The sequence below is a fragment of the Scophthalmus maximus genome, chromosome 7 (genome assembly GCF_022379125.1).
Source record: "Scophthalmus maximus strain ysfricsl-2021 chromosome 7, ASM2237912v1, whole genome shotgun sequence".
In the NCBI taxonomy this organism is placed as follows: domain Eukaryota; kingdom Metazoa; phylum Chordata; class Actinopteri; order Pleuronectiformes; family Scophthalmidae; genus Scophthalmus; species Scophthalmus maximus.
In genome coordinates, this window is record NC_061521.1 from 14,995,647 (window position 1) to 15,020,439 (window position 24,793).

The 24,793-nt window shown below is 42.0% G+C and overlaps 2 protein-coding genes across 2 annotated transcripts; one reads left to right on the forward strand and one right to left on the reverse strand.

The window, feature by feature from the left end:
- The first annotated feature begins 5,186 nt into the window (after positions 1-5,186).
- On the forward strand, positions 5,187-16,313 carry st8sia2 (ST8 alpha-N-acetyl-neuraminide alpha-2,8-sialyltransferase 2). Its single transcript, XM_035642932.2, has 7 exons — positions 5,187-5,402; positions 5,690-6,352; positions 7,739-7,795; positions 8,459-8,590; positions 8,690-8,947; positions 11,352-11,645; positions 14,470-16,313. The coding sequence occupies exons 2-7, from the start codon at positions 6,255-6,257 to the stop codon at positions 14,780-14,782; spliced, it is 1,152 nt and encodes a 383-aa protein (XP_035498825.1). The 5' UTR covers positions 5,187-5,402; positions 5,690-6,254; the 3' UTR covers positions 14,783-16,313.
- Positions 16,314-17,065: 752 nt separating this feature from the next.
- On the reverse strand, positions 17,066-23,856 carry fam174b (family with sequence similarity 174 member B). The gene is made up of 3 exons (XM_035642934.2): positions 20,768-23,856; positions 19,916-20,047; positions 17,066-19,178 (listed from the first exon to the last, which is right to left on the reverse strand). The coding sequence occupies exons 1-3, from the start codon at positions 21,037-21,039 to the stop codon at positions 19,175-19,177; spliced, it is 408 nt and encodes a 135-aa protein (XP_035498827.1). The 5' UTR covers positions 21,040-23,856; the 3' UTR covers positions 17,066-19,174.
- Between the last annotated feature and the right edge of the window lie 937 nt (positions 23,857-24,793).

Consider the following 24,793-nt stretch of genomic DNA (forward strand, 5'->3'; position numbering starts at 1 on the left):
AAACAACTAATGTGGACATGCACAAAAAGGTAAGAAATGTGCAGGTAAGAACATATAACACCAACAATATGCATTAAAACTAAGCATGACCCAGGATAATAAACAGTAAAAGTTCAAATAACACTTCCATTGCGGGGCTGGCCGACCCGCGCCATGACAACAATAAAAGACCCTTTACACTGTTGCAATACAGACATACATGAGAGCTGTGAAATACAACGTAGTTATGGTAGATCAAATTTTTACTAACAACATTTAACCATCACCCCTTTTCCCATTTTACTGAAATCAATCTAATTTTAGGAAAAGATTTTGATATAAAATAATCAAAAGACACATACAATACAAATGTACGTATAAAGATGAATAAACTGCATGTTTGAAATGTATCATATAAAAGTATTATATCATCGACAAATTATACCAAGGACCATAAAGTTTTCAACTGTCAATTTCTATCGACGGCTCATTACACACATTTGATCAATATTGTACTAAGTGCTCACTCTGAGAAATGTGAGGTATTGACCTGCGGAATTAATAGACCACGCGAGCACAAAGACTTCACACAGCAGATTTATAGCTTTGTGTTAAACGGTGACTTACTGTTCAGAAGTACAAAGGATCCAATGAGAATTTGAGAAGCTGTTCAATTTGATACTGGATGTTAAATAATTTACTGAACACATTCTCAACTAAACACAGATTTTGTTGTCGTTGTTTTCCCAGACGGCTACTTAAGGTTATATTATGATTTAAAAAGCTGCAAAGTAGATCAGGCTGGTATCTTACCAGTTTATATATCTGCTGAGGGAGTGAGGGAGGATATCTTTTTACTGTATATATAAAGAAAATAAGGAGCCAAGATGCAAACAAACAGATTTTTTTTTCCTCAAGAGTGATGGCCCTTTCTGGGTTGATACAAAAGCCATAAATTGCAGCCCACTAAAACATTAGGAGTATTCCTGAGGAGTATTTCCAACCACTACTCAGGCAAATACTCAAAGGGACATTGTGGTGATTTAGTATTGCACTTCCATAAATCTGCTGAACTCACGAGACAGAGTTGAAAAAAAAATTTGCAGCAGAGGCTGCAACCTACTTTTAGTCTGTAGTGTGGGCCGAGCTAGGGGAATGATGGATCCTTCATTTCCTATAATGCAGTAGTCTATTTTGTTATTATGTCATCAAGGTTTTGTTTAGGGGGGGTTTCACCCTTGGCAAAGCGCCATCCAGAACAACAGAAGATATCACACAACTAGCAGCACCTGTCATGAGGAAATAATAGATGACATTTCTCTGCAGCCTGCAATCACATTCCCCCAGAATGATTCAGAAGGTCACTGTCCAGGTCTCAACAGAGAGACTGTCACACCTGCTAAGGGGCTGAACCGAATGTCGCTGCAGCCAAGGGTCAAAGTGCAGCTTGATTTGGTTTTGTGCATGCAGGCATGTTGCTGTGACTCCGTGCGCAATTTATGAGCCTTGAATTTGAAGACTGAAGTGAAATGAGTCAAAAAATAATGACCGACAGAAGTCCCTGTGCAGTTCAAAACAACTGAGCCCAAAATACAAATTCAAAACAACGGATAAACGCAGCACAGACATCCTTATCATCTTCAAACATCATCAAATACAGCAAAATGCATTTTCATTTTGATGGACTGCGGTGAATCTCACTTGTTTTAAGTCATATATGTCACTGGGCTAGAATAAATGATTGATAATATCGACAATATATGGAATATGGACCTTTATTCAAAATGCTAACGTTTTGGCCCGTGTACTGAAGCAGCCACAGAAACGGCCTATCATGAAAACAACATGCTTACTATCATCTCTGAGCTTGTGTGAATGTAAATATAACATAAAGGGGTGTGTGTGTGTGTGTGTGTGTGTGTGTGTGTGTGTGTGTGTGTGTTGTGATGTCTAATAATAGCACGACACTCTTCAACAAAAAGAGCTTGTGCATGAAGACAGCTACAGCATCAGCAGCATCTGCCTCAGTTAACAAAACTCTCTGACACACCTCACTCCTAATGCTCGTCTCCTCAAAGAACCACAAACTGGAATGTGTCCTTGTTAAAAGGTAAAACGCACGCACGCACGCACACACACACACACACACACACACACACACTCTATTGTCATGGTTCACACGGGGAATTTACATAGACTTCCATTTATTTATTGAAAACCTTCCCCAGAGGAAGCGCCTATCATAGAAACACACACAACACTTACAGAAAAGCCACCAACCCTTAAAAATAGAAATAGCTGTAGGCAACAGTCTTTTCTTTTAATCAAGAGTCGTCAATTAGCCTAATGGATCCCTCGGTGAGACGAACTGTTACACAACAACTGCAGCAGAAATCCCTTTTTAAAAAGGCAGTAGATACTCAGTGGAGAACCTTGGCTTTTGTTCAGGGACACACTATATGTTTCAGCGAATATGAATCTTCTGGTTTTCAGCCTGCGAGCGTTTTGGATTTTTCATGCTGGGATGTTGTTTGCGGGCAGCCTAGTGACGCTGGGAGCAGGCAGAGACACAAGCAGGCTGGCTGCAGGTGGACGGCCAAGGAAGCAAAAAGATTTGGCTAAGCAGAGGTTTTCGCCAACGCACATCTAACAGCAGCTGTTTTCAGACGTGACACTCCAGAGAACATCCAGAGTTAAACACATTCCCAGACGAAGAACACAGCAGGAGCTTGTCTGGCTCCGAGCTGTGAAGGTTTTCCAGCTGTATTCTCACTTGGGCTCACTCTGACATTTTTCTGATTTTTTTTTCTTTCTCGGGGGGCTGGCAGGAGAAGCACCGGTCAATGTGCAGAGCAACATTTGCTGACATTTTATTTTTCCACACTTGCAGCCGCCTTCGGACAAGATCAGGAAAACGTCCGCACTTCAGTGCATGTCCGAATGGAGCCGTAGAGAGACGGTTCGGTTGGTCCGTGAATATGTGGCTCGGGGTGGTTTGACAGATCAGGGAACTGTGTCAGGAGCCGGACCCAAATGAGGGCAGGCGGACAGAGCAGGGGAAAACCAGGACAAATGGCGAATTGTCCATTTTCCTCAGAAAATATATATATTAAGTGTTAAACAACAAAAAACAACATATATATTATAATTAATTTACGAGTGGGTCCATAGCAGTTAAAAGAAAAATAAGACATACAAGATAAAACCACTTCAAGCCCACCATTCAATTTAAAAAAAGAAAAAGGAAACAAGCAGCTCATATGTAGGCTACCTCTCCCGCGAGTGCAGCTCCTCACAGGGCTGGTTAAAACCTCTATGGTGCTTTTCTCTGACTCATCCGAGCGACACAGAAGTGTCTCACAAGTAGGAGCGCCGGTGAACACAGTTGAACTGGCACTATACCTGCCTCATTGTTGGCTCACTGAAAAGCACAACGAGCCTCCACATGCTAATTTTCCTGTGGCTGCACACCAAAGATGAGCTGTGAACATGGGATGAGCCAAAAGCTCTCAATAATCAATATCTAACAGAAAATATATTGAACCAGCACAAAAGACACTGTTGATAAAAAAAATGGCTATTTAAAATGCGAAACATGCAGTTAATAGTGAATCTGTGCAAGATAGCATTAGATATTATTACAGGGGTATATATGATTATGTGCACTCTCAATGCTCCAGCTGCACTTTTCATATTATGTAAATTGGCCCTTCATTCGCGCCGGTGCAATACAATTGTGCAGATGATATATGCATGGGACTAAAAAAAAAACAGACAAAGCTAACACGATGGATACACATAGTCCAATTAATACTTCATTTGCAACTAAACACCAACCAACCATGTGTTAGGGATCAGTTAAATATATAATAAATAATACAGTTAAAATGTAAAAACAAGGAAAATCATGAAAGATGATGATGTTAATGAAGAACAAACTTTAGTCGCTTTGACTGACATATGAACTTATGTTTTAGTTATTTATGACAGAGGAGCTGAAACGACAACCAACAAGTGGCTTAAGTGTTTCCTCGTACTGTATTTACTGAAACTGCTTGTAGTGTGTTGCTACTGTATAGCTGCTTCCATCAAAATGGCCAACGCACAAACATTTATAATTTATACATAATAAATATGTTAAAATGTGTTTACTCTGTGCTTAATCCGCCGTTAATTTTGCAGCGGTTAGTGCACTGTAATGTGAAAATGTTGCTGCATTTGCAATTGTTAATTGTCAAGTGAAATTGCTTGAAGTGCAGCAAACGCTTCAGCAGACAGACAGACAGACAGATAGATAGAAAGATGCAAGTGCAATAAAACTGACCCAATGATATATTATTATACATGACGCCATTATACTATTAACTCCTCTGCACACGCAGCAGTTTTACAGCCATAGCAGGTCAAGGTGAAGCTATAGTGTTAACTACCACTAGATAAATCTGTTGGGTCAGAGATCTGATAGGGATGTAGTAATATTCATGTTCACTTTTCTCTGACATTTTCTTTTTTTTAAGGAAATAATGGCAAATTTTTATTCTTCAAAACATAAAAAAAAGTGGATAGTGTTTGAATGAAATTGCTCATAACTCGTCTGAAATGTAACAGCTGGGCCTCGACTACACACTGACAAAAGAGATGCTGACCACTGCTTCAATCTTAACCCTCTGAACCCTAAGCCATTTTTTCCTATTTTCTGGTCTGCCGAGTCACCTCGTGTAATAATGCTTGTCAAACCTAAACCCTGTAATGTACAGTCAAGTTATATACAGTACATCTGTTTTTTTCAGGACAACCCAGGCTATCAGAATGTATGTGTATGCTTCAGTGATATCACATGGATGTATAAATAGTTATATGACCATACAAATAAAACTCACAGACATTCATTATAATGACACACCTAACAACAATGATGAAGATGTTGGCTATGAGGGGGGAAAAATTCAAAACATTCTTAATAATGCAAATCAAAACTTATGTACATTTTTCTACAAATAAGTCCTTTGACTTTTCAACCCAAAAAGTCACAAAAACTGCAAAGCAGTTCCTGTCTGCAGTGAGACAGAGGAGTGTCAGTGGTAGTAGGAGTAAACAGGAAGAGTGAGAGGTCTTGTTTTCAGTGTAAAATCTTTGTTTTTTCGCCCAGTCGACAACACAGCGCCTGATTGGTACAAATCTGTAACAAAGCCTCTGATTGGTCAAGTGGATCTAAAATGGACAGCTAGAAGTTCGCTAACAACAACAACAGTCGCTTCTCACGTCTTGAAAAACGGTATAAAAATGATCATCATAATCATTCAATATTGGATTTATCATCATGGACGTGATGTACAAAGTCTCCGAAAAGACACCAAAGTTCCAGGCCGCGCTACACGGAAGCCTGGAACAGCGCAAGTGTTAGCATGTCGTCAAAACAAACCGTAAGTTGCATCGACTGATCACATGTTATGAGGACTTCTATAACCCGACGCATTGTCTGTCGCATACCACAGGTTCGGGCTCAGACAGTTAACAATTGTATCATATGTTTTGTCAAATGTACAAAGAACCAGACACTAAAGCGGAAATGTAGTGGAGCAAAAAAAAAAAAATAAACCTTAAAACTTTCTTGTACAGTGCAAAGTAATGAGCTTTTTTTTTTTTTTGCACTAACCACTTAATTACCACTCATGCTGAACTAAAGTTTGACCTCTATTTTAAAACGTAGGCTACATCAGGCCACACACACCGCAGTTGATGAAGCCGGACTCTCGCGATCCCTCTGTGCTCGGATGCGAGTCTCCTTGGTGCAAACCTGCCTCGCTCACCTGTGCACCTCGTCCTCTCAAGGAGCCGGCCCTATCCCCGGGGGGGAGGGGGGAGGAGGGGAATCAACCCGTGTCCGGTGCGAAGAGACGGGGAGGAGGCGGCGGCCCCTGCGCCTTTAAGACTCCATGTGCTCGGCTCCTCGTCTCCGCCGCGCGGCCCCTTGGCAGCTCCGTGTGAGTGCACGCTTCCAAAGTTTGACCGGGGAATAGAGGAACCAGCGGAGCGGCGGCCGCCGGGGGAAAACACCACAGACGCACGGCGACCATCCTCCCGAGGGGAGGCGGGCAGGAGCAGGAGGAGGAGGAGGAGAGGACCGCGGCCGACGCCTCGGCAGGCGATCGGAACAAAGGGAGAGATGACCGCGCGGGTGTTGGGTTCGTGAAACGGCAAACGCAACAAGGTGAATGGAACACGGCGCCTGCTGAGCGGAGGGAGCCCCGGCTGCAGCCCCCCACTCCTCAGCCATGCCGCTCGTGGTCCGCACGCTGCTGTTCGGCTTGGTGACGCTGCTGGTGGTGGTCCTGATCGTGGACGATCTTGCAGAAGTGGAGGAAGAAACTGCGTAAGTAGCCCGCCGTCGTTTAGCCACGCACGGTGCCCGAGAGTGTGTATCCATTGTTTTCTTGTCCTGCAGGTTCATTTTCCCTTCCCCCCCCCCCTCGAGAGGATTTAATAGATTAAGTAGGAGGAGAGAGAGAGCGAGAGAAAGAACCAATAAGTGAAATGAATGAGTTTATTTCAACTGGATGGTGTGTGTGTGTGTGTGTGTGTGTGTGTGTGTGTGTGTGTGTGTGTGTGTGTGTGTGTGTGTGTGTGTGTGTGTGTGTGTGTGTGTGTGTGTGTGTGTGTGTGTGGTTTGATTCTTCATTTGTAACACTCGGGTGCAGCAGGAGCAGCTGTTCAGACAGCAGCCTGCTGGGGTCTCCAAGGGTTTGGGCTATTTGTCTTGCAGCAGCCGGCATGCGGGATAGGATACATTTACACTGAGGGAGACACACACACACAGAGAGAGAGAGAGAGATCCAACAAAAGAGGCTGTCCTCTTTTTCTATTTTTCGTTTGTCACACTTGCCCCACTTCTTGCGTGTTGTACCTGCAAAAGGAAATGTACTTTCATTCTTGACTTTGCATCGAAAAATACTTTATGTCACATGGAAAAAACCGAACCAGGCCTGGCCAGTGCAACATCCTCCTCTTGTTCTCACTATTACCCTCACAGCTGTGAAGATGCTGTGCTACCTTGGTGGCAACAACATGACTTTTCTTCTTTTCTCCCCCCACCACTCTGTGAATCTTGTAGGATTTCTCACATTTCCCTTTCAGGAAGACCATTTAGTTTTGGGATGCAATTACCCGACTGTGGCTCACTTTCTAATGAGGTCATATTGGTTTGTGATTCACCGCGGCAGAAGAACCAGGACCGATTGCACGTCTGCATAAATGCGGTGTAATACATTTATGATGAATTCATCTGTCGGGGCAGCGCTCCTCTGTTTCGGCCTCAGACAGCTGTCAGGATTTCATCAGATGTGGCCATGGATGCGAAATTGACTGATGCTCACTAATCTGAATTTAGATACAGCCAGCTCACTGTAAAGGCGTCTTGGCTGGTGCATTCAACACTGCTCTGGAAAGATTGCTCACCTCCCTGTGAAAAGAAAACCTCCTGACAGTATAATGGGGCTCCATTAAGGCCACATTTCTCCTCATTACATCAGCAAATGGGCCCTTGGTAGGTTGCTCTAAAAATACCTTGATGTGTGCCTTTCACCTCCCCTGTATCTTAAAGGAAGTATGGGCAGCACGCCTGTCAGCGAATACAGTTTAATGTTGCAAAATCTGATTACAGGAAGGATGTGCAGCGTCTGTCCATTATTAAAGCAACAACTCAGGCTGCAGTGTGTGTTTCATAATTCAATCTCAGTTCTCTTCTTTTTTTTTATCCTAGGAATATTGGACATTCAAAGAAGGCGAACTCGCAGAGGCTGATGCCTAAACCACACCGGTGTGAAATCCAATTATCTTCTCACACGCACACACGCACACACACGCACACACACACACACACACACACACACACACACACACACACACACACACACACACACACACACACACACACACACAGACCTACAGACCACCAGCAGGGAGCCAATTGGTCTCCACATATACTGTAATTTTCAGTTGGCACTGGTCATTTGATTCCTTTGCAGCCTTTTCAACACAGTGAGCCATTCGCAGCCAGTGTAACAGTATCACCGTTGTGCACAATGCTTCAATACAAGGTGAAAAGTCCTGCATGTATAATTGTTCTTTATTAAGAGGACATAACAATTGTCACCAAAAGTATTTAAAGTATTAAAAGTACTCATTTATTATGCTGAAAATTGAACAATTTGAACAACTGTATTATACTGGCAGATTGATTCATGAGAATACATTGTGTTTAATATTTAAGTTGATCTTTGCGTATTAAAACTTAATGTACAATGTACCTGGCTAACTAAAGATGACAATGAAGTTTAGTGCAGTAAAAAGTACAACAAACCCTCTAATTGAAAGAAAAGAGCAGAAATTCACACAAATAACAAACGATTTGTTTGTGATTGATGAGAAATGTAAAGATACACTCTGTGTGTCAGTAACATGACTTTCCCTCCTCATTCAGAAAGACGGCAGCACCCGAGGATCCGACTGCTTCCTGCACAGATTCAAATGACCGTCGTCCGAGCTACAATACCACTGCCAAGCTCTCGTCAAACAACTGGACCTTCAACAAGACCCTCTCCAACCACATCAGGCACATTCACGTTCCTCCACAATAATCTCTGCAAGGTTTTACACCTCACTAAAGCACAGTCTTTCATGACTAGTCTACATCTTCTCTTTTCGTTCACAGGAAGAACGTCCTGAGGTTCCTCGATCCCGAGAGAGATATCTCGATTCTGAAGGGCACTCTGAAACCGGGAGACATCATCCACTATGTTTTCGATCGCCACAGCACCACAAACATCTCGGAGAACCTCTACCGTCTGTTGCCGACTGCATCCCCCATGAAGAACCAGCACCACAGGCGCTGTGCCATTGTGGGTAATTCGGGGATCCTGCTGAACAGCAGCTGTGGACCCGAGATTGACTCTCACGACTTTGTTATCAGGTATTTTCTTTTTACCCACAGAAACGGAATAAGTCATTTCAGGGTTGGAAATCGTCCTCTTGAAATAAATCATAAAACCTGCAGGTTGAATGTTATTAAAATGGATGAGCGAAGAAGTTTTTTACCAAGAGTATAATTCACACTGGAATGATAATAATCTCTTGATTCAGATTTTCGAGTTGGCGCTCACACAGCTGAAATTATATTAATGGCACTTTTCTACAGTCACACACTGTCACCGCTTTTGATAATTTTCAGTTGGAAACAAACTGCCAGAACGAGAGCAATTAAATGCATGATTATACATGAAATTGACATTTTGAACACATTGAGCCTTTTTTCCCAGAGTAACACCGGTGCTCTCAGGGGTCCTGCTCTCATTTTGCCGGAGAACTCTGCCAAGCCGTCAGCCAGCTCTGTTTTGTGTTTGTATGCGAAAGAGTCACTGAGTGGGTTATTTGTCACTATTCATAGTTGTCACCGGACAAAAAACGTAATTTGTTTATTATAATGGAAGATACACATGAAGTATTTTGGTTGGGATTCCGTGTCCAGGTAGGAACAGTCTAACAAAACATGCCCTATTTGCAGAGGTGCTGTATCTATTGTGGGGGGAAAAAACATCCCCCCACAATGAATCAGTGTTGTGTGAATGGAACAGGAAGTAGCTGTTTGTGATGATTGAGGTTATTGATTGATCGCTGAACAGGCCTCAAAGAGTCAATGTCCCTTATTTAAATTTGAAATTGACTCTGTTGTCATTGTGTTTTTCCTAAGAGCTTCGATGTGATGCTGATGAGGAGAGCTTATTATGTGGAGACTGTAGCAGCATGATAATAATGCCAGGGCATGGCGCTAATGGTTGGCTGAAGGCAGACGCCAGCGGATGTGGCATTTGGAGAAGCTGAGGAATTTGCTCTGGCATTCATGTATGAGATGGGGAGATAATGTCTCGGCTAAATATAGTTCCTTGTGCTTGGTTTCCAAAAAGTAGGCTGACCGTGTTTCGGGGGACTAGTTATAAATGAGTTTAGCTCAGTGTTACAAAAACACCAAGGGATAATTTGCTTCACTCCAGTAATTTATTAGAACTTTAAAAAAATATATAATAACAGATAGTGAACGTTTGTCCAATTTATAGGTGTAATTTCTGCGCCAACTGTTTCCAGGGAGAGAAGGCAGATTGATCCGTAAAGAGTCAATACTGTTGAAACTAAAGCTGTTTTCAGACATGAACTTTGGAAAATGTCCGGAAAATTGGGTCTGGACAATTTCCGGACTTTGCCTTTTACATGTGAGGCTCACAACAGGAGATTGTCGGGTCCAGACACATTCAAAACTGAAGGAACGTTTCCAGAACATTCAAGTGACGCCTGGGTAGAGTGTCCACTCACATGTCATGAATCTTGCAGAGTTTTTCCTGCTGTGTTCTCACATGGGCTCGCTCGAACATTTTCAAAAAGGGTCTGGCAGGAAATAAGAAAATGTCCGGAGCAACATTTGCGGACATTTGCCTTCTCACACATCGGTACACGTCTGAAAGCAGCTTAAAGTCTTGTCTCGAGTATGGATACTGGCGACTGAAGGATCAATTCCAAAAACAATGGATCCATCTCATGTTACATTGCAATTCTGAAACATGGACACTCTTGTTAAAGCATGTACGCTCTGCTTCTCTGAGAAATATTTGTTATTTATTGAAAGAAACTGTCCTGTGTTTTAACAGGCATGTGATTAAATATTTAAAGAGTTAATTGGTAAAGGAAATGGCTATGTTTGCAAATTGTTTGGAGGTAATTACAATCTATTCAAAGTGGCCTATTAATTATGCGTTCTGCTCATAAATCATGAGACATATTTCTACCACACATAACAGTTCTTTAGCTGCTCAAAATAACCAAATCAATATCTGGGGTTGTCGTATCCCCTTTACCCCCTTACCTCTTTGCTTGTCCTAGTTTTAACAAGACAAAGGAAGGAACAGGCTCCACTCGCTGCCTTTGTACTAAGTCTCTTAAAATTCTTCAGGGTGAGACAGCACCAGCCAGGAGCAAGAGTCCATTGAAATCCCATTTCTTCTTAATTGTCTTATGAGTTCACTACGCACAGAGACATTTCGGGCACTGCACCCCTCTGTGTATGTTAATTAGAAGACAAATGTCAAATGCGTGAGTGGTCATAGATTTTATCAGTCACCAAATGTAAATTGGAAGTGATTAGCAGAGTTAACGACAAGATGGACCTGTCTCGATGAAACTGTAGGCAGCTCCTCATGGTCCTAATTGAGAAGCTGTTAACCTGCTTGCCTCATGTTTGTATGCTTTGATAGGTTTAAGATCCTAAAGGAAATAATGTCACGGTTGGTTGCACCGATATTGAGTGACCGGTGCTTACTTGTGTCAAGGTGTAACCTGGCACCAGTGGAGGAATACTCCCGGGACGTGGGGAGGCGGACCAACCTGGTGACCATGAACCCCTCAGTGGTGCAGCGGGCCTTCCAGGACCTGGTCAGTGAGGAGTGGAGGGATCGCTTCTTGCAGCGGCTTCAAAGCCTCAGCGGCAGCGTGCTGTGGATCCCAGCGTTCATGGCCAAGGGCGGGGAGGAGCGCGTGGAGTGGGCCCTCCGCCTCATCCTGCTGCACACTGTGGATGTGCGCACCGCCTTCCCCTCGCTGCGCCTTCTCCACGCCGTCAGAGGGTAAGATGCAACACAGGCCCGCCTGTGAGGGGCATAACCAAGGGGTCGGCAAACTCTAATCTGCAGGATCATGTTTCACCCCCTCCACATAATTTAATGGCAATCCGTTCAGTAGTAGCAGACAGACAAACGGCTAATGAAAACATATCCTCCTTGTAGGAGGTAATTCTACCTACCAGCACCAAGAAATAAAGACCAGTAGTCTACGACCTAGCAACAATGCTAACATGATAATGTTTAGCAGGTATAAATGTAGACAATGTTCCCCATCTAAGTTTAGCGTGGTAGCATGCGAACGTTTGGTAATCATCCCATAGCACAAAGTTCATGAGGCTGTTCGGAACTTAGGACAAATTGGAATTTTGCCCTGAATTCATTCTGAGGACACATGATGAATGCGTGCATCAAATTTCATGATAAATCCATCCAATAGCTATTGAGACGTTCTATTCGAACTGCACATCAGCCTCCTGATGGCGCTAAAGGAAATTATTTGTTGGATTTATCATCTTGAGATCTTTCAGTGTGCGTCGAAGTGGTGGGCCGACTAACATTTCTTTTCCTACTACCATGTTGAGAAAAAAAGATTGTTGCATGCTTTATTTCCAGGCAAACGACAGCTGGTGCAGTGACTTCTGGTGAGGTTGCCTGGCAACCAGCAGCGATGCTGTCGAGAAGTTGAGGAGATGGATAAACTGTTGCTCCTGCTATTGATTTTCTCATCTAACTGGCACCGAGAAAGCAAACAAGTGTTTTTCCTCAATTATTCTCCCACACTATTCCTTTTAATGCAGGCTGCTTTTCTGAAAAACAGTCCGTGCTCATTCTCGACCTTTAACGCCGATGTTGTCACTGATTCAAAGTCTACGTTTATGAAAATGTAAATTGTGAAATGTAAAGATCAACTTCCATGCTCATTTGTTAACTCCAAATTGTTATTTGGACTCTGTTGTTCTCGAGCCTCTGCTTGATGCTCAGGTTTAGCACAGATGTTAAGCAAAGCTGTTAAGCTGTGATTTAACAGGACTTGTTTGGTGTGTACATTTTGTAAAGTCCTTTTAATATGTGTTGATTTTTCTTAGAACTGGTCAAGGATCTTTTTTGAACAAGCTTAAAATGCCTCTGCATTTTTTGGTTGTTGCTGTCTTAGCTTCTCTCATCACAGCCACACTCTGCTCTGGAGCTTTCCTGCCTCATTAAAAACCTAACAACCGGAGCTGGTCAGTGACCACATTATGGCATTTTGTATGCCCCAACTAACACTCGGTATTGCAAAGGGCACGGGGCCATGATTTTGGTAGTTAACAGTCTGTGAGATCAGTGTTTTACCAGAGAAAATAATTTGCCAGATTTTGTTTTTCTTGCAGGTGAAATGCATTCTTTCGTCCTTTTTTGTTGAGGCGCCTGATGAATGCTCCCTCTGACCTTGTCCTTTTTCTCAGTATGGCTGAACTTTAAATCCTCGTGTGGCCACTACAACACAAAGGGTTCGCTCATATTAAATCCAGCCAAATGCCATGTCGGATCACCTCGCTCATTTTCTCTGGTTGGTGGGATGCTTTTCACCTGCCGTAGTGTTTGGCTGCGTTATGAACCTGCCCACTGTTTGCCCTTCACGCCACGTGAACTGCTTTAAATAGTACAACCTCTGCATCTCAACACGACCTTCCGCGCTAACCACAGAGAGGCTGGGATTGCTGGGAGGGGCGGTGATGGCATCGAGGCTGGAAAAAATGAGGCAGTGACTGGAAAGGACAATTGGGGCAGTGAAGCTGCTGCTCCTCCGGGCAGGAAGTGGTATCACGCTGTCACAGGAGGTCAGAGAGGTCACTTCAGGCGTAATGATTCGTGAATCAAGACAGAAACCCTGATACAAACATCCACAATCTCATATCGTGATATAGGACGACAGAACCGCAACACACCGACCAGCTGCAGGTGCAGCCTGTTGAACTCTGATTACAAAACTATTATTATAAAATATTGTTATTAAAAATCTGCTGCAGTAAAAGTACTTATGCGCCCAGGAAACACTTCAGCCTTCGGGAGGTGCTTTGCTTACAGTCAAAGCTCTGTCAATGTGGTGAGACAAATAGAATTTTCACTGCATAGTTTCCATTATTCCTGATGTCTTTGTCTTGAAATTATAGGCCGATCGAAAAACTACTTCTTTCCTGTGCTTATGGCTGCACTGGTATCAAGGAATACTCTTGTGAGGCAGTATGTTTTGAATTTTTGATGTGGAAAAAAATAGTTTTTCCATGTTAAGAATAGGGCTGTAAAGATTGTTTTTGTTGTTGTTGTTTAATTCATCCGTTGATTAATAAATCAGAAAATCGTCCAAAACGCTAAGTAGCAAATCCTCACATTTGAGAAGCTGCAACCAGAGGAGGGTTAGAATTTGAATTGCTTATCAATGAATGGTCCAGCAGGAGCCAAGAGATACGGTTTTAGGACTACTGGACTTTTATAGATTTTTTTATTTCCTGCATCCACTGAGGAAAAGAAGAAGATAATTAAGTCACTAATTGATTATCTGTGAGCAGACGGTTCTTGAAAGGGCGGTTAATTAGGCTACAGCCGATACACGTGTCCAGTAAGCTCTGGATTTCACATATGGGACTTTTTTTTAGAATTCAGCTCCTCTCTGTGCTCCAGCATACTGTATGTCTGGCTTCATATGAAAAGCCAGAGGGAGAAGCTGAGGAAGAGAAGTGCTGCTTCCTCTTGAATACTGCCTTCAGTGTGCTAACTCGAAAAGAGCTCTGGAGACCTTGAACCGTTTATTCCTAACTAATGGAACGCTGTACCTCTCCGTCAACAGGTACTGGCTGACCAACAATGTCCACATCAAGCGTCCGACCACTGGCCTCCTCATGTACACGATGGCCACTCGCTTCTGTGAGGAGATTCATCTTTACGGCTTCTGGCCCTTTCCCCTCGACCCACAGGGCAAACCAGTTAAATACCACTACTACGATACTCTGAAGTATGAGTACACATCCAGCTCCAGTCCGCACACCATGCCTTTGGAGTTCAGGACCCTGAGCACGTTGCACAGACAGGGGGCGCTCCGGCTCCACACTGGGACCTGTGATGAGCAGAGGAGACCGCAGACGGAGCTCCAGAGCAAATAGCCGGATGGGAGCTTGCCATGGAAACCGTTGTCCGGACTGAGGAAAGTTTTCTTGTAACTGTACTTGAAACTTGAATTAACTTATTTTCAGTAATTGGAATGAACAGTTTTTTCTATCTGGAGCTCTTTTAGTGATTCGCTTCACTGGTGTGTTTTACCTTTTAGTGAGATTTCTATGGCAATGAGACCGTTTTTTCTCAGCCAATTTTAAACTAGGTTCCCAGTACGGTTTGTATCTATGATCTAAAACACATATATATGTGGGGTGGGGTGGGGGGTTAATTAGTCATGAGATGCCATTAATTAATATTACCAGTTAAGGATATGATAGGGCGCCATTCAGGGTGTGTTGTGTGTTGTTACCCTGAATGTCACAGGCTCACCAAGCTGATGAAATGAAGGGTTTGTGTGAGTCTCAGGTTGAGCCACAAGATGGAAGCACTTATGCAGAGAGAGAAAGATGACGCAAGAAAGAAATGTGGGTCAACTGTTAAAACAGCCCTTTGAGTATTTTTTTTTTCTTCAAAAATTGATATTTATCTTTCCCTCTGACGGAGGATATTTTATGCTTTTGTAGCTTCTTATTAAGTACCTTAAAGGGTGCACACGTTCAAACAGGTAATTTATGAGAAAAAAATTCAAAATAGGGCCACAGAAAAAAAGTGCAGCGGAGCCGCTGTGTGAAAATGTAGGGTGACCTCGGGAGCCAGGTGAACGGAGAGAAGCATGTTGGGTTTTGCTCAACTTCTGTGAGAATAAAGAAAGGAGTGTACCAGCTGTGCACATAAGTGTGTTTACACAGACTTAGTAAACCTGCTCTGTAAACTCTTCTCAAAAGAACACCAGCCCTGTTTATGCACCAGTGAATGTTAGTAGTGAGGTCAGACTGTAGTTGTGGTGGTAGTAACAGGGAGCTCTGCTTTTTTTTAAAAAGAATTATGAATGTATCGGTGATATTCTTACATCTGCTGTAAGAAATGAGCCCTGTAAATGTGCTTTAAATGAGTAATTCCTGAACAGAGTAAGCAATGGTTTCAGTGCAATAACCCTGAGAGGAGGAAGAGCTGATGAGTTGAAAGCCTTTATTCAATCAACATGGTGTTTGAATTATACTTGTAGAGCGATGTTGATGCAGACATTTGTGGATTTGATGACCTTGCCGGTATTTGTGCCTATAATATTGAGATTGGACCATTTAAACCTGGACCATTCACGTGCCCAGAAATACATTATCCAGGGTTTATCCAAGGTATTTTAACAGGGTGGGGAGTCTGGAAAAACAGAGTTACATAGATTTTCTTAAACATGTTACTCACTTCCAGATATGAATAGCAACTTTAAAAAATACCTAAACAGAATGTGCAAAAAAAATCTATTGTATTGCAGGTCTGCAGACTTGTTTTAGTTGTGGCCAGAGAAGAAACTCTCATTAGAAGGTCACTCCCAGACTGATTTTTCACATAATTGTCAGTTTTAATGCTCATTCTGTTTGTATTTTTGTACTTCTTCTGTACCCCCCCCCCCCCCCCCCCCCCCCCCCGGTACATTGAAATATTCCAAGAGCCCTGCAGCTGAACAAGTAGCCTCTCATGTTCTCCCAGCCATGTGATTTGTCCATGAAAGTGTTGTTTTGACAGGATGTGCCTGTTGACATGGATGTTGTCCTTATTACGTTGGCAGTTCAGTTAAGAATAGACATCAAAGTGGCACCAGGGACGTCAGCAGCTTGAAACAATGAAAGGTTTATTTGTGAAAGCTTGTCTGCGCTCGGCGAAAACAGGCTCCCGTTGTGACCAACGCGATTAAGTTAATTAACCCAGACTCTGGTTTAGAAAACCTTCTCCTGGCATGTAGTGTCTGCTGTGAGACTGAGGGGATTGTGTTGTATAGTTTACTCATACTTTTCCTCATGTATACTGTATGTTGTAGAAATTCCAGCAAACAAATATTGGCTTTTGAATGTGTGTCCTGTCTTAATGCATTCAACTTGACTATATTTAAAATGTTAGTTTTTAATATATTCTGGATGACTCAAGGACATGTGAAGTGTACGTTTATGACAATGTGAATTTACTTTTCTGTGAAAGAGGAAATACACAAAAGATCTGAATGGGAAAAAAACCAACTAACTTCAAGCTTCTTCCTTAAATCACTCCAAAGAAGCCGTTTTATTTCAGTAGTGAAAATAAAACGGACTTTTTTTTAACGTTTTAATGCATTTTGTCCAAATGTGGGATTTAAGAAATTAGCTACAGTCTTCAAATAACTACCACACTCACTTTGATTTATTTTACAAGAGGAACTTTATGTAGCGAATGATTAAGTTACAGTAAAGTCCAGAATTAGCATTTTAACATTAGTTCTTTCCCCCCACAATTTCACACACACAAAGATAACATAAAATAAAAAAAACATTGCTGAGATGATAGAGGATAACAGTATAGGGTGACATTATCGCCTAAGACTAAATTAGCAGAGGCACAAAAAATGGACCTGCAGTGAAAGACTAAAGTTAAACATGACAGTACTGGAATGAACAGTGGTCATATAGTCCAATTAATAAACACGTTATAGTCGACAGTCTGATACAGGTATACTGAAGAACATTATGTAAAAAAATGTGGTTGAAAGTTTGATTAACATATACAACATATATTAAACGATGACAGTACATGTACCCAATCTTCTGCAAATTACAATAAGATGTTTTTAACAATCAATGTTGTAGACTGAATAGGTTGTAGGAGATCAGTCCATGCAGTTTCTTTTCTTTTTTTCCCCCCTTATATAACCAGGGATTAAGGTCATTTGAAAACAGCTGCACCTGTTGGACATAGTGCACTACCAAATAACAGTTTGGATTTAAACAGAAGGTCACCCACAACACCAACACCCACACTCACATTTACTGAACATAATCTGGGTCCACTGCATCGTCAGGCGGATGTAATTACATTTAGGGAGCACAGAGACGAGGGAGGTTTTATGGACTCTCCTCTGGCTTTTCCTAGAATTTATTTTGACACCTTTGGTCAATTATTGTGTATTTGGTATTTGAGTTAAAGATATAACTAATATAACAAACCAGCTATTGTTATTTTTGTTTTATCGCTGGGGAAAAGGAAGAAATTGAAGAAACAGAGACCCTCTTTACCAAAGGTCTGCATGGCAAAGTGAAACAAGTCTTAAGGGGGAAAAAAAGGCAAACATTACCAAGGTCAGTGAGCCATTAATGGAGGTCATTGTGGGGGATTATAAATAATAACTGGACAACCTGTAGCTGCTCACACAAAAAGTCTGGCCTCACCAGATTTGTGACTAATTTCTACATCAAGCAACTTGACATTGTATGGTCGTTGTTTTGATTCTACTTAAGACACTGGGTGCACATTGTGCATGTTAGAATCGCAACTTCACTTCAGTCTTTAGAAACCTTTAAACATGATCGAACACACCTGATCACAACAGATGGCAGCATTCACATTCACAGCATATGGATATATTCCATAAACACCTTACAAATATATACTGACAGTTCTTCTTTGCGATTTTTAATCAAATTTGAAAACTTCAAACTCCAGCTAAGATAGCAGCAAAATAGGAATGTTTTCTTTCTTTTTTAAACAACATACCGTACAAAAACTATACATTTACTCCATGAGGACAGAAAGCCTTCAACAGTATATATGCACAATAAAGTGGTTAGTCGATAGATATATTTGGTATTAAAGTTTAGTTAAAAATATCAATTAGTGTAAATAACTAGGTTCTTCGGAGTGTGCAAATTTGACATTTGAATAAAGTTTATGCACAATATTTGTTGCATGTTAACGTTTTTGTGCATCAGCTGATGACTGACTTGAGAGGCCACCGAGTATTTATTCAAAGATTACATATTAAATCAGAAAAAGGTGAGATTGACCCTGATTTCTAGTAGGTTTCAAAGCAGGTATTGATTCCTACATAAACTCTAAAGTCCACAGACTTTATACTGTAGCTCAAGCATTAAAAAACAATGTAAATGATATTAACTGTGAGGCAATTTAAAATATTAAATGTTGTTTAATTGATATGGAAGTGACTACAAGAACCACGAGCTACCAACAGCCTGACAGCTGAATGAGTTTTCGGGAAAAATCCCAACAGAAACATCCTGATCTTCAATATAATGGAAAGAATTGGGCGACTTGACGGAGGTGTCAGTAAAGCAGCAAACGGTGATATCCATGTTGCTCCAGTCTTTTAAGCACAGATTTTTTCTTTCAAAGCCATGCACAAGCAGCATATAAAGTTGCTGATTTGGTTAGACTTGACCACAAAAAAAATATGGGAAACCATTTGAGTTGTCCTGGGCAAAACAGGAGTCATCAGATATGGATGTCCACGCTGGGATTCACCTGCAAAGGAAAAAGGGGGAAAACTCAAAGTTACTTTCCCAAAAAAAATGATCTGGTGTTCCTGTTCACATATGGTGAGGAGGCAAGCACACAGCCTGCGCAGAGTCCTGTCTGACTTGGGAGTCAAGAAATTCAGGAAAACAGGGCGTCATACCTTCCTTTGAGGAAGTGTTTGTGTGTCAAAGAACAATTGAAATGACGGAAGGGTGAAACCTACTGTCAACATTGGATTTCATCAGAGTCAATACTTTTGAATGCATACTTCAAATTCAAATGGTTCACATTCTGTGTCATTGGTTTTGTATTGCAGCTCAGTACTTCGCACTTTGCTGCCAAGTATGGGTTAATTTACATAGGCAAATCAAGGTTTAAACATTTCATGACTTCCGTTGTAACACGTGAGATAAGAAGAGGCAGTGAGAAAAAAGAAAAGACTAATAGTGGGCAATTTCAAAGTACAAAAGCGTAATAGAATACTTTTATAATCTGCACTGGATGGAGTCAAAATCTTACAAAAACTAGTCCACAGGGACAAATATAGATAGCATTCCTTTAGAGATAAAGCTACTGTGTACATGAGAAGTTTATGACGCCCTGATCACACACAGTGGTCAGCATGTCCACTGAATCCATAGGGAATCAGGGGTCGAACTTCTTCGATATGATTAGAACGTTTAGTCATTCTCATCAGGGCAGTAGAAACATAAGAAAGAAAAGAAAATGACACTAAAACTAACCTGTATTTGATATCAAAGAGTGTCGAGTCGTCCTCGTCGTCATTCTCCTCGTTTAGCGGGGCCATCTCAACGCGCTCCGCCGGCGTGGTTATGATATCATATTTTCGTGTTTTTCTGATTCGTCTCCCAGATCTGTGAGATCAAGAAAACAATGAGAGATAGGAGATGAGCACAATAAAATACGATCACACCATTTTGGCTGATTGAACAAAAGAGCATAAGCTACTTAGATCAATTTTGTAAGTTCTTACCACCGTATTAATTTCATTTTCTTGCTTCTTACATGTAACGATTTTGTCTTTTTTTTTGTTCATGTCATGTTTCATTGTAAGGCAATATAATGAACCCATTGGTCTCTGGGAACTTGTTAACGGGGCATTTTCCAGTCTGATTTCATGATTCAATTAAAAAATATATTAATTTAATAATCAGAAAAATAATCAACAGAGGATTCAATGATGAAAATAGCCTTAAGTTGCAGCCCTACCATACAACATGAATACTGTACACCTAAAATGATGGTATGTGATCAATGCAAAGGGCCATGGTCATGATCACTTGTGTCACTGACACGATTCACAGGTCGCAGACACATAAAGATTATAATCCACGAGAAGCACTGTCACGGTCCCAGTGGAGACAGTGTCAACAGGCCCAGACCGTGTTCCTCTTGGCTGCCACTGTCACGTGGAGCCTGATAACAATAATCGATTAAATCACCAGAGACACCAGCATCAGCATCATCACCACCACCACGATCACCACGATCACACTGTGCATCGCTGTTGTTGCTGTTGCTGCTGTTGTTGTTGTTAAAGCTACATAGCAGGCGTAAGAGGGACCAGTTCCTACCTGACCACTCTGATGACCAGGCACGTGATGAGGACGGCCGTCAGCACGCAGATGAAGATGACGATGTTTTTCAGAGCGGGGAGATGCGTCATCAGGGAGGACATCCGCGATCCCACGGCGGCGTCTGTGATGTTGGCGAGCGCGTGCCCGCTGGTGATGGATGGCGATGTCGCGTTGAAGTGAGTCGCGGGAGAAGAGAGAGTCTGCGGCTCGCCGCCGACCCGCCAAAGAGCCGCGGCGAGAAAAGTTAACGCCAGGTTGTATTTCACCATGGTGCTAGAGCTTTAAAAACCAAAACAATAACGATAAGAAGAAGAAGTTTCGCCGAACTCGATGAAAACACGACAGCAGCTGTCACATTATAGACGATCGTCTCGTCGGCGTCAGGCGTTGCTACACGCAACAAAGACCAGGTGAAGAGCAGAGATCCATCTCTCTCCTCGTCCGAGCTCTGTCCTACGGATCAATGTCTGCGTCCCGACTATTGCAATTCCTTCCTGATTGCATTAGGCGACTTCGTGCGGAGATGAGGATAATCCTGTTCAGGGGGGAGCTGTGGCGGCGGGCTGCTCCTCTGCGCCTGGTGCTGAGGAGGAGTGTTATGTGGGGCTCGTGCTGCCTTCACGGCCGCCTCGGACATGCCCAATGTCAACAGGCTGTCATTGGGGAAAGGGGTGTCGGTAGCTTTTAGCCGAAAGGTCATTTTAATTTGAGGCGTGTTTGTAAAATGAAATAAAAATAGATTTTTTAAAATAAATTATACAGCAGCACAACAGCAGAAGAAGGTATAGATATTCCTAAAATAAGATATTCCTTTAATCGTCCGACAAAGGGGAAAGGAGAGAGAAAACTAAATATATACAACCATACACCGATACAGTTGTGTCCTGCAGAACAGGGGGAGTAGCATTGCACGAAGATATTGCACAAGTTTGAATTAAACACTGTCAAAAGTATCACGGCCGACATACTTTTTGAAACAACACAGAGGACAAAACCCCTGGTATCCTTAACGGTAGACGCGGGCCATTTTTAGAGCCTTGCACCTGTATTTCTTGCATATTGTAGAATAATTCCTTTTGCCAAAGAACTTCTACAGCCCTACAGTGACACCAGCAAATACATTTTTTTTGGTATTCTTAGTTATTAAATCCTCTGGTCTAGAGGAGAATCCAGAGGAGGAAACACGCTACAGGTGTCTTTTTTTAACATTGAAACAGAGACGCCTGATAACAAAACACTGAAAACAGCACCAACTCTGTCTATATACAACTTATTTTGTTTGGCAGTGTGTAGTTGGATCAGTCTAGGTTGTCACATCTTCCTTGCTGGTTTGGTGTCACGTTTGCTAACATCTCTTCACCCCTTCGCTGCTCATTTTGAGAGAGGACTGGCATTTAACAAATTTCCAACAGCTTTTGAAGGCAGCATTTCTCTCTTTACCCATTGGCCTCCGCCAGACTGAGTTTTCGAAGGGGCAGCAGGGCAGACTCACAGGTCACGACTGATTCCAGGGGAAGTCTCGAGGAGACAAGACAGTGATGAGCAATCAATTGATCAGTGATTGTGATAACCATTCAGCAAATCCATAGGAATAAAGCTTTGGGTTTCTAGAAAAAGTGGACCAACACTTGGATTCACAACTACAAATAGGAACTTCACTTTAAGACGACATCAGACATAATGTCTTGCACTGTGAAAACTTTATCTAAACTTTATCTGAAAACAAAGACAGAAGAAAGCCAGTTCTGTTATGTCTGTTATTGGTGTCTCCTCACATCTAGTCACCCACTGCTGAGTGTTGTCCTTCAGCCGCACTCACTAAGAGCTATTTGTTTTGATCAAAGCCCACCAGATGGCAGCACAAAATAACAACCAAGGCCACTGTATTTTCCTTCATGCAAAGGTGGAAACTCAGCTCTGGCCAGTTGGAGTATAGTCCTTTAGGATCTGAGACATTACTCCAGCATCTGAAATTTGTTTGAGAACAACGGTAGGATTTCAGATGAGCTTCTTAGTGAGGAACATACTGTAAACAAACATGCACACAAAACCCGAGTCACAGTCGTATACTGTGCGTTAGCTGTATCTTGCTTTTGCAGAGTTGTATTGCTCACTGAGGAGATTATCCCTCTATGAAGCATGGATTGCTTGCCACATAGGCCTATACAGATATTTAGCTGAAAGGATGTCGTCACATCCTGAGGGGACGGTCTGAACGTCGGACAGAGAAACAGCTCTGACTGTGACCACAGTGATCATTTTACATTTACATTTCAAACCGGCTTACAACACAGTGTGATGTATTTAGTGCTTCAAATCCACAAAACAGACCCATGAATTTAGAATAAAAGTACATTTTGATTTGGGCTCCTCTTGTATCTTAAAAAGAGCTAAAGTCGAAGACATGCTTTATCATTAACCTCCACACTCAAAATGTGTTTGTAGAAGATACCCACACCCTCACACAGAGTCATTTGTCTTGCTAAGTGAAAGGTAAACACAGCCTACCTGTTCTTAAGTCAACTGCCATGGGTTATTTGTTATTAAAGGGACGTTTGGTGTATGCTTTTAAGAGGAAATTCAACCCCCATGAATGTCATAATGCCTGTGGCTGGTGCTGTGTTAGCAATGTGTTGAGGCACACCCTTCCCCACAACCGGTGTTATGAGCCCTTATCTTCAGAAATGAAATGGCTGCTTTTCTGCCTTCTAATTCTGACGAAGAACGGATTCATCATGAGTCCTTCCACCTTGATCGTTGTGGCAGGTTAGCATGAGTTTATGTTAAATGATATCATACTACTGTAAACAAAAAGCTTAGTTGAATTTGTACTTTTTAAAGGCAACCTGTAATTTACATTACTACCAATTTGATAGAGGGATAGAAAGATCAGGTTGTCATTGTGCTCAGAGAACAATGAAAAGGTTGAGGACATATCGAGCAATGGTTGGCAGAATTTTTTTTATAAATAAGAGAGCAAACAATACACAAACCATTTGTCTAGCCGTACCGGACAAGCAGGCTCAGGGGAAGCTTTTTCCCTGCTGTCACCCTACTGAACTCTACACCTCGGTGATAACCAACCAAACAAACAACGATACTGCCCACCCCCCCAATACCCCATACTCTGCTGTATATATTTACCTATACTGTTCTATTACATCTACATACTCTGCACTTCACTCCTTTTTGCACTTGTGGTTAGACGCTAACTGCATTTCGTTGTCTCTGTACTTGTACTCTGCACAATGACAATAAAGTTGAATCTAATCTAATCTAATCTAATCTATAGTTGTTTACACTGACTACAGTAAAGTTCTTAAACGTGAGGATTGAGCACAGCTATCCGGATCAGTTAAACTTGCTTTAAAAAAAGGATCAATAGGAATAATTTGCTCAACACCAATAACAATCTGCCTTAACTGAAATCAAATTGGTACTCTTAAAAAGGGAAATCTCCGGGAAGCTTTTCCTGCATCAACAGTTAAGATTAGAACTTCCCCTTTCTAAATGTCTAAATAAAACATTCAGGTGATTTGTGAACAGAGGACGAACTACACTAGAGCCTATAATCCAGTCACTGAATTCATAGTGCACTTGAAGGACACTCCTGTTGCTAGGCTGGGGATCTTTTTAAGGAAACCTTCCTCCGCACTGAGCATGCGCCGTTATGGCGAGCACCTCATTGGTCAGTGATGGGGGCGGTGTGCATACCACAGACTCTCTCTATAGACTGACTGGAGGGGGATTGAATGACCAAAATCTGGCAAGTGTGTTTGTCCCAGTCAGACTTCTGATCCTATTTTTAAAAAAAGAAAGAGAAAAAAAAGATTAGAAAATAAATAAGATTCAATTATACACTTCATTGATTTGGCCTTTTCTGCAAAAGGCAAATACAGGTGCATGTAAAGCCCCTGTCCTCGTCTTTATGATCTCTTACACTTTTTCACTCCTACACTAACTGTGTTTTGAGCAACGTGTCCCTGTCTGGCTGACGTGAGGTTTTTACTACACCTTAGCAAA

Coding starts and splice junctions, on each gene's coding strand:
- st8sia2 (XM_035642932.2), top strand. CDS start 6,255: ATGCCGCTCGTGGTCCGCACGCTGCTGTTCGGCTTGGTGACGCTGCTG. Junction 6,353..7,738: donor GAAGTGGAGGAAGAAACTGC/GTAAGTAGCCCG, acceptor TTTTTATCCTAG/GAATATTGGACATTCAAAGA. Junction 11,646..14,469: donor CTTCTCCACGCCGTCAGAGG/GTAAGATGCAAC, acceptor CTCCGTCAACAG/GTACTGGCTGACCAACAATG.
- fam174b (XM_035642934.2), bottom strand. CDS start 21,039: ATGGTGAAATACAACCTGGCGTTAACTTTTCTCGCCGCGGCTCTTTGG. Junction 20,048..20,767: donor CTGGTCATCAGAGTGGTCAG/GTAGGAACTGGT, acceptor TTGATCTCACAG/ATCTGGGAGACGAATCAGAA.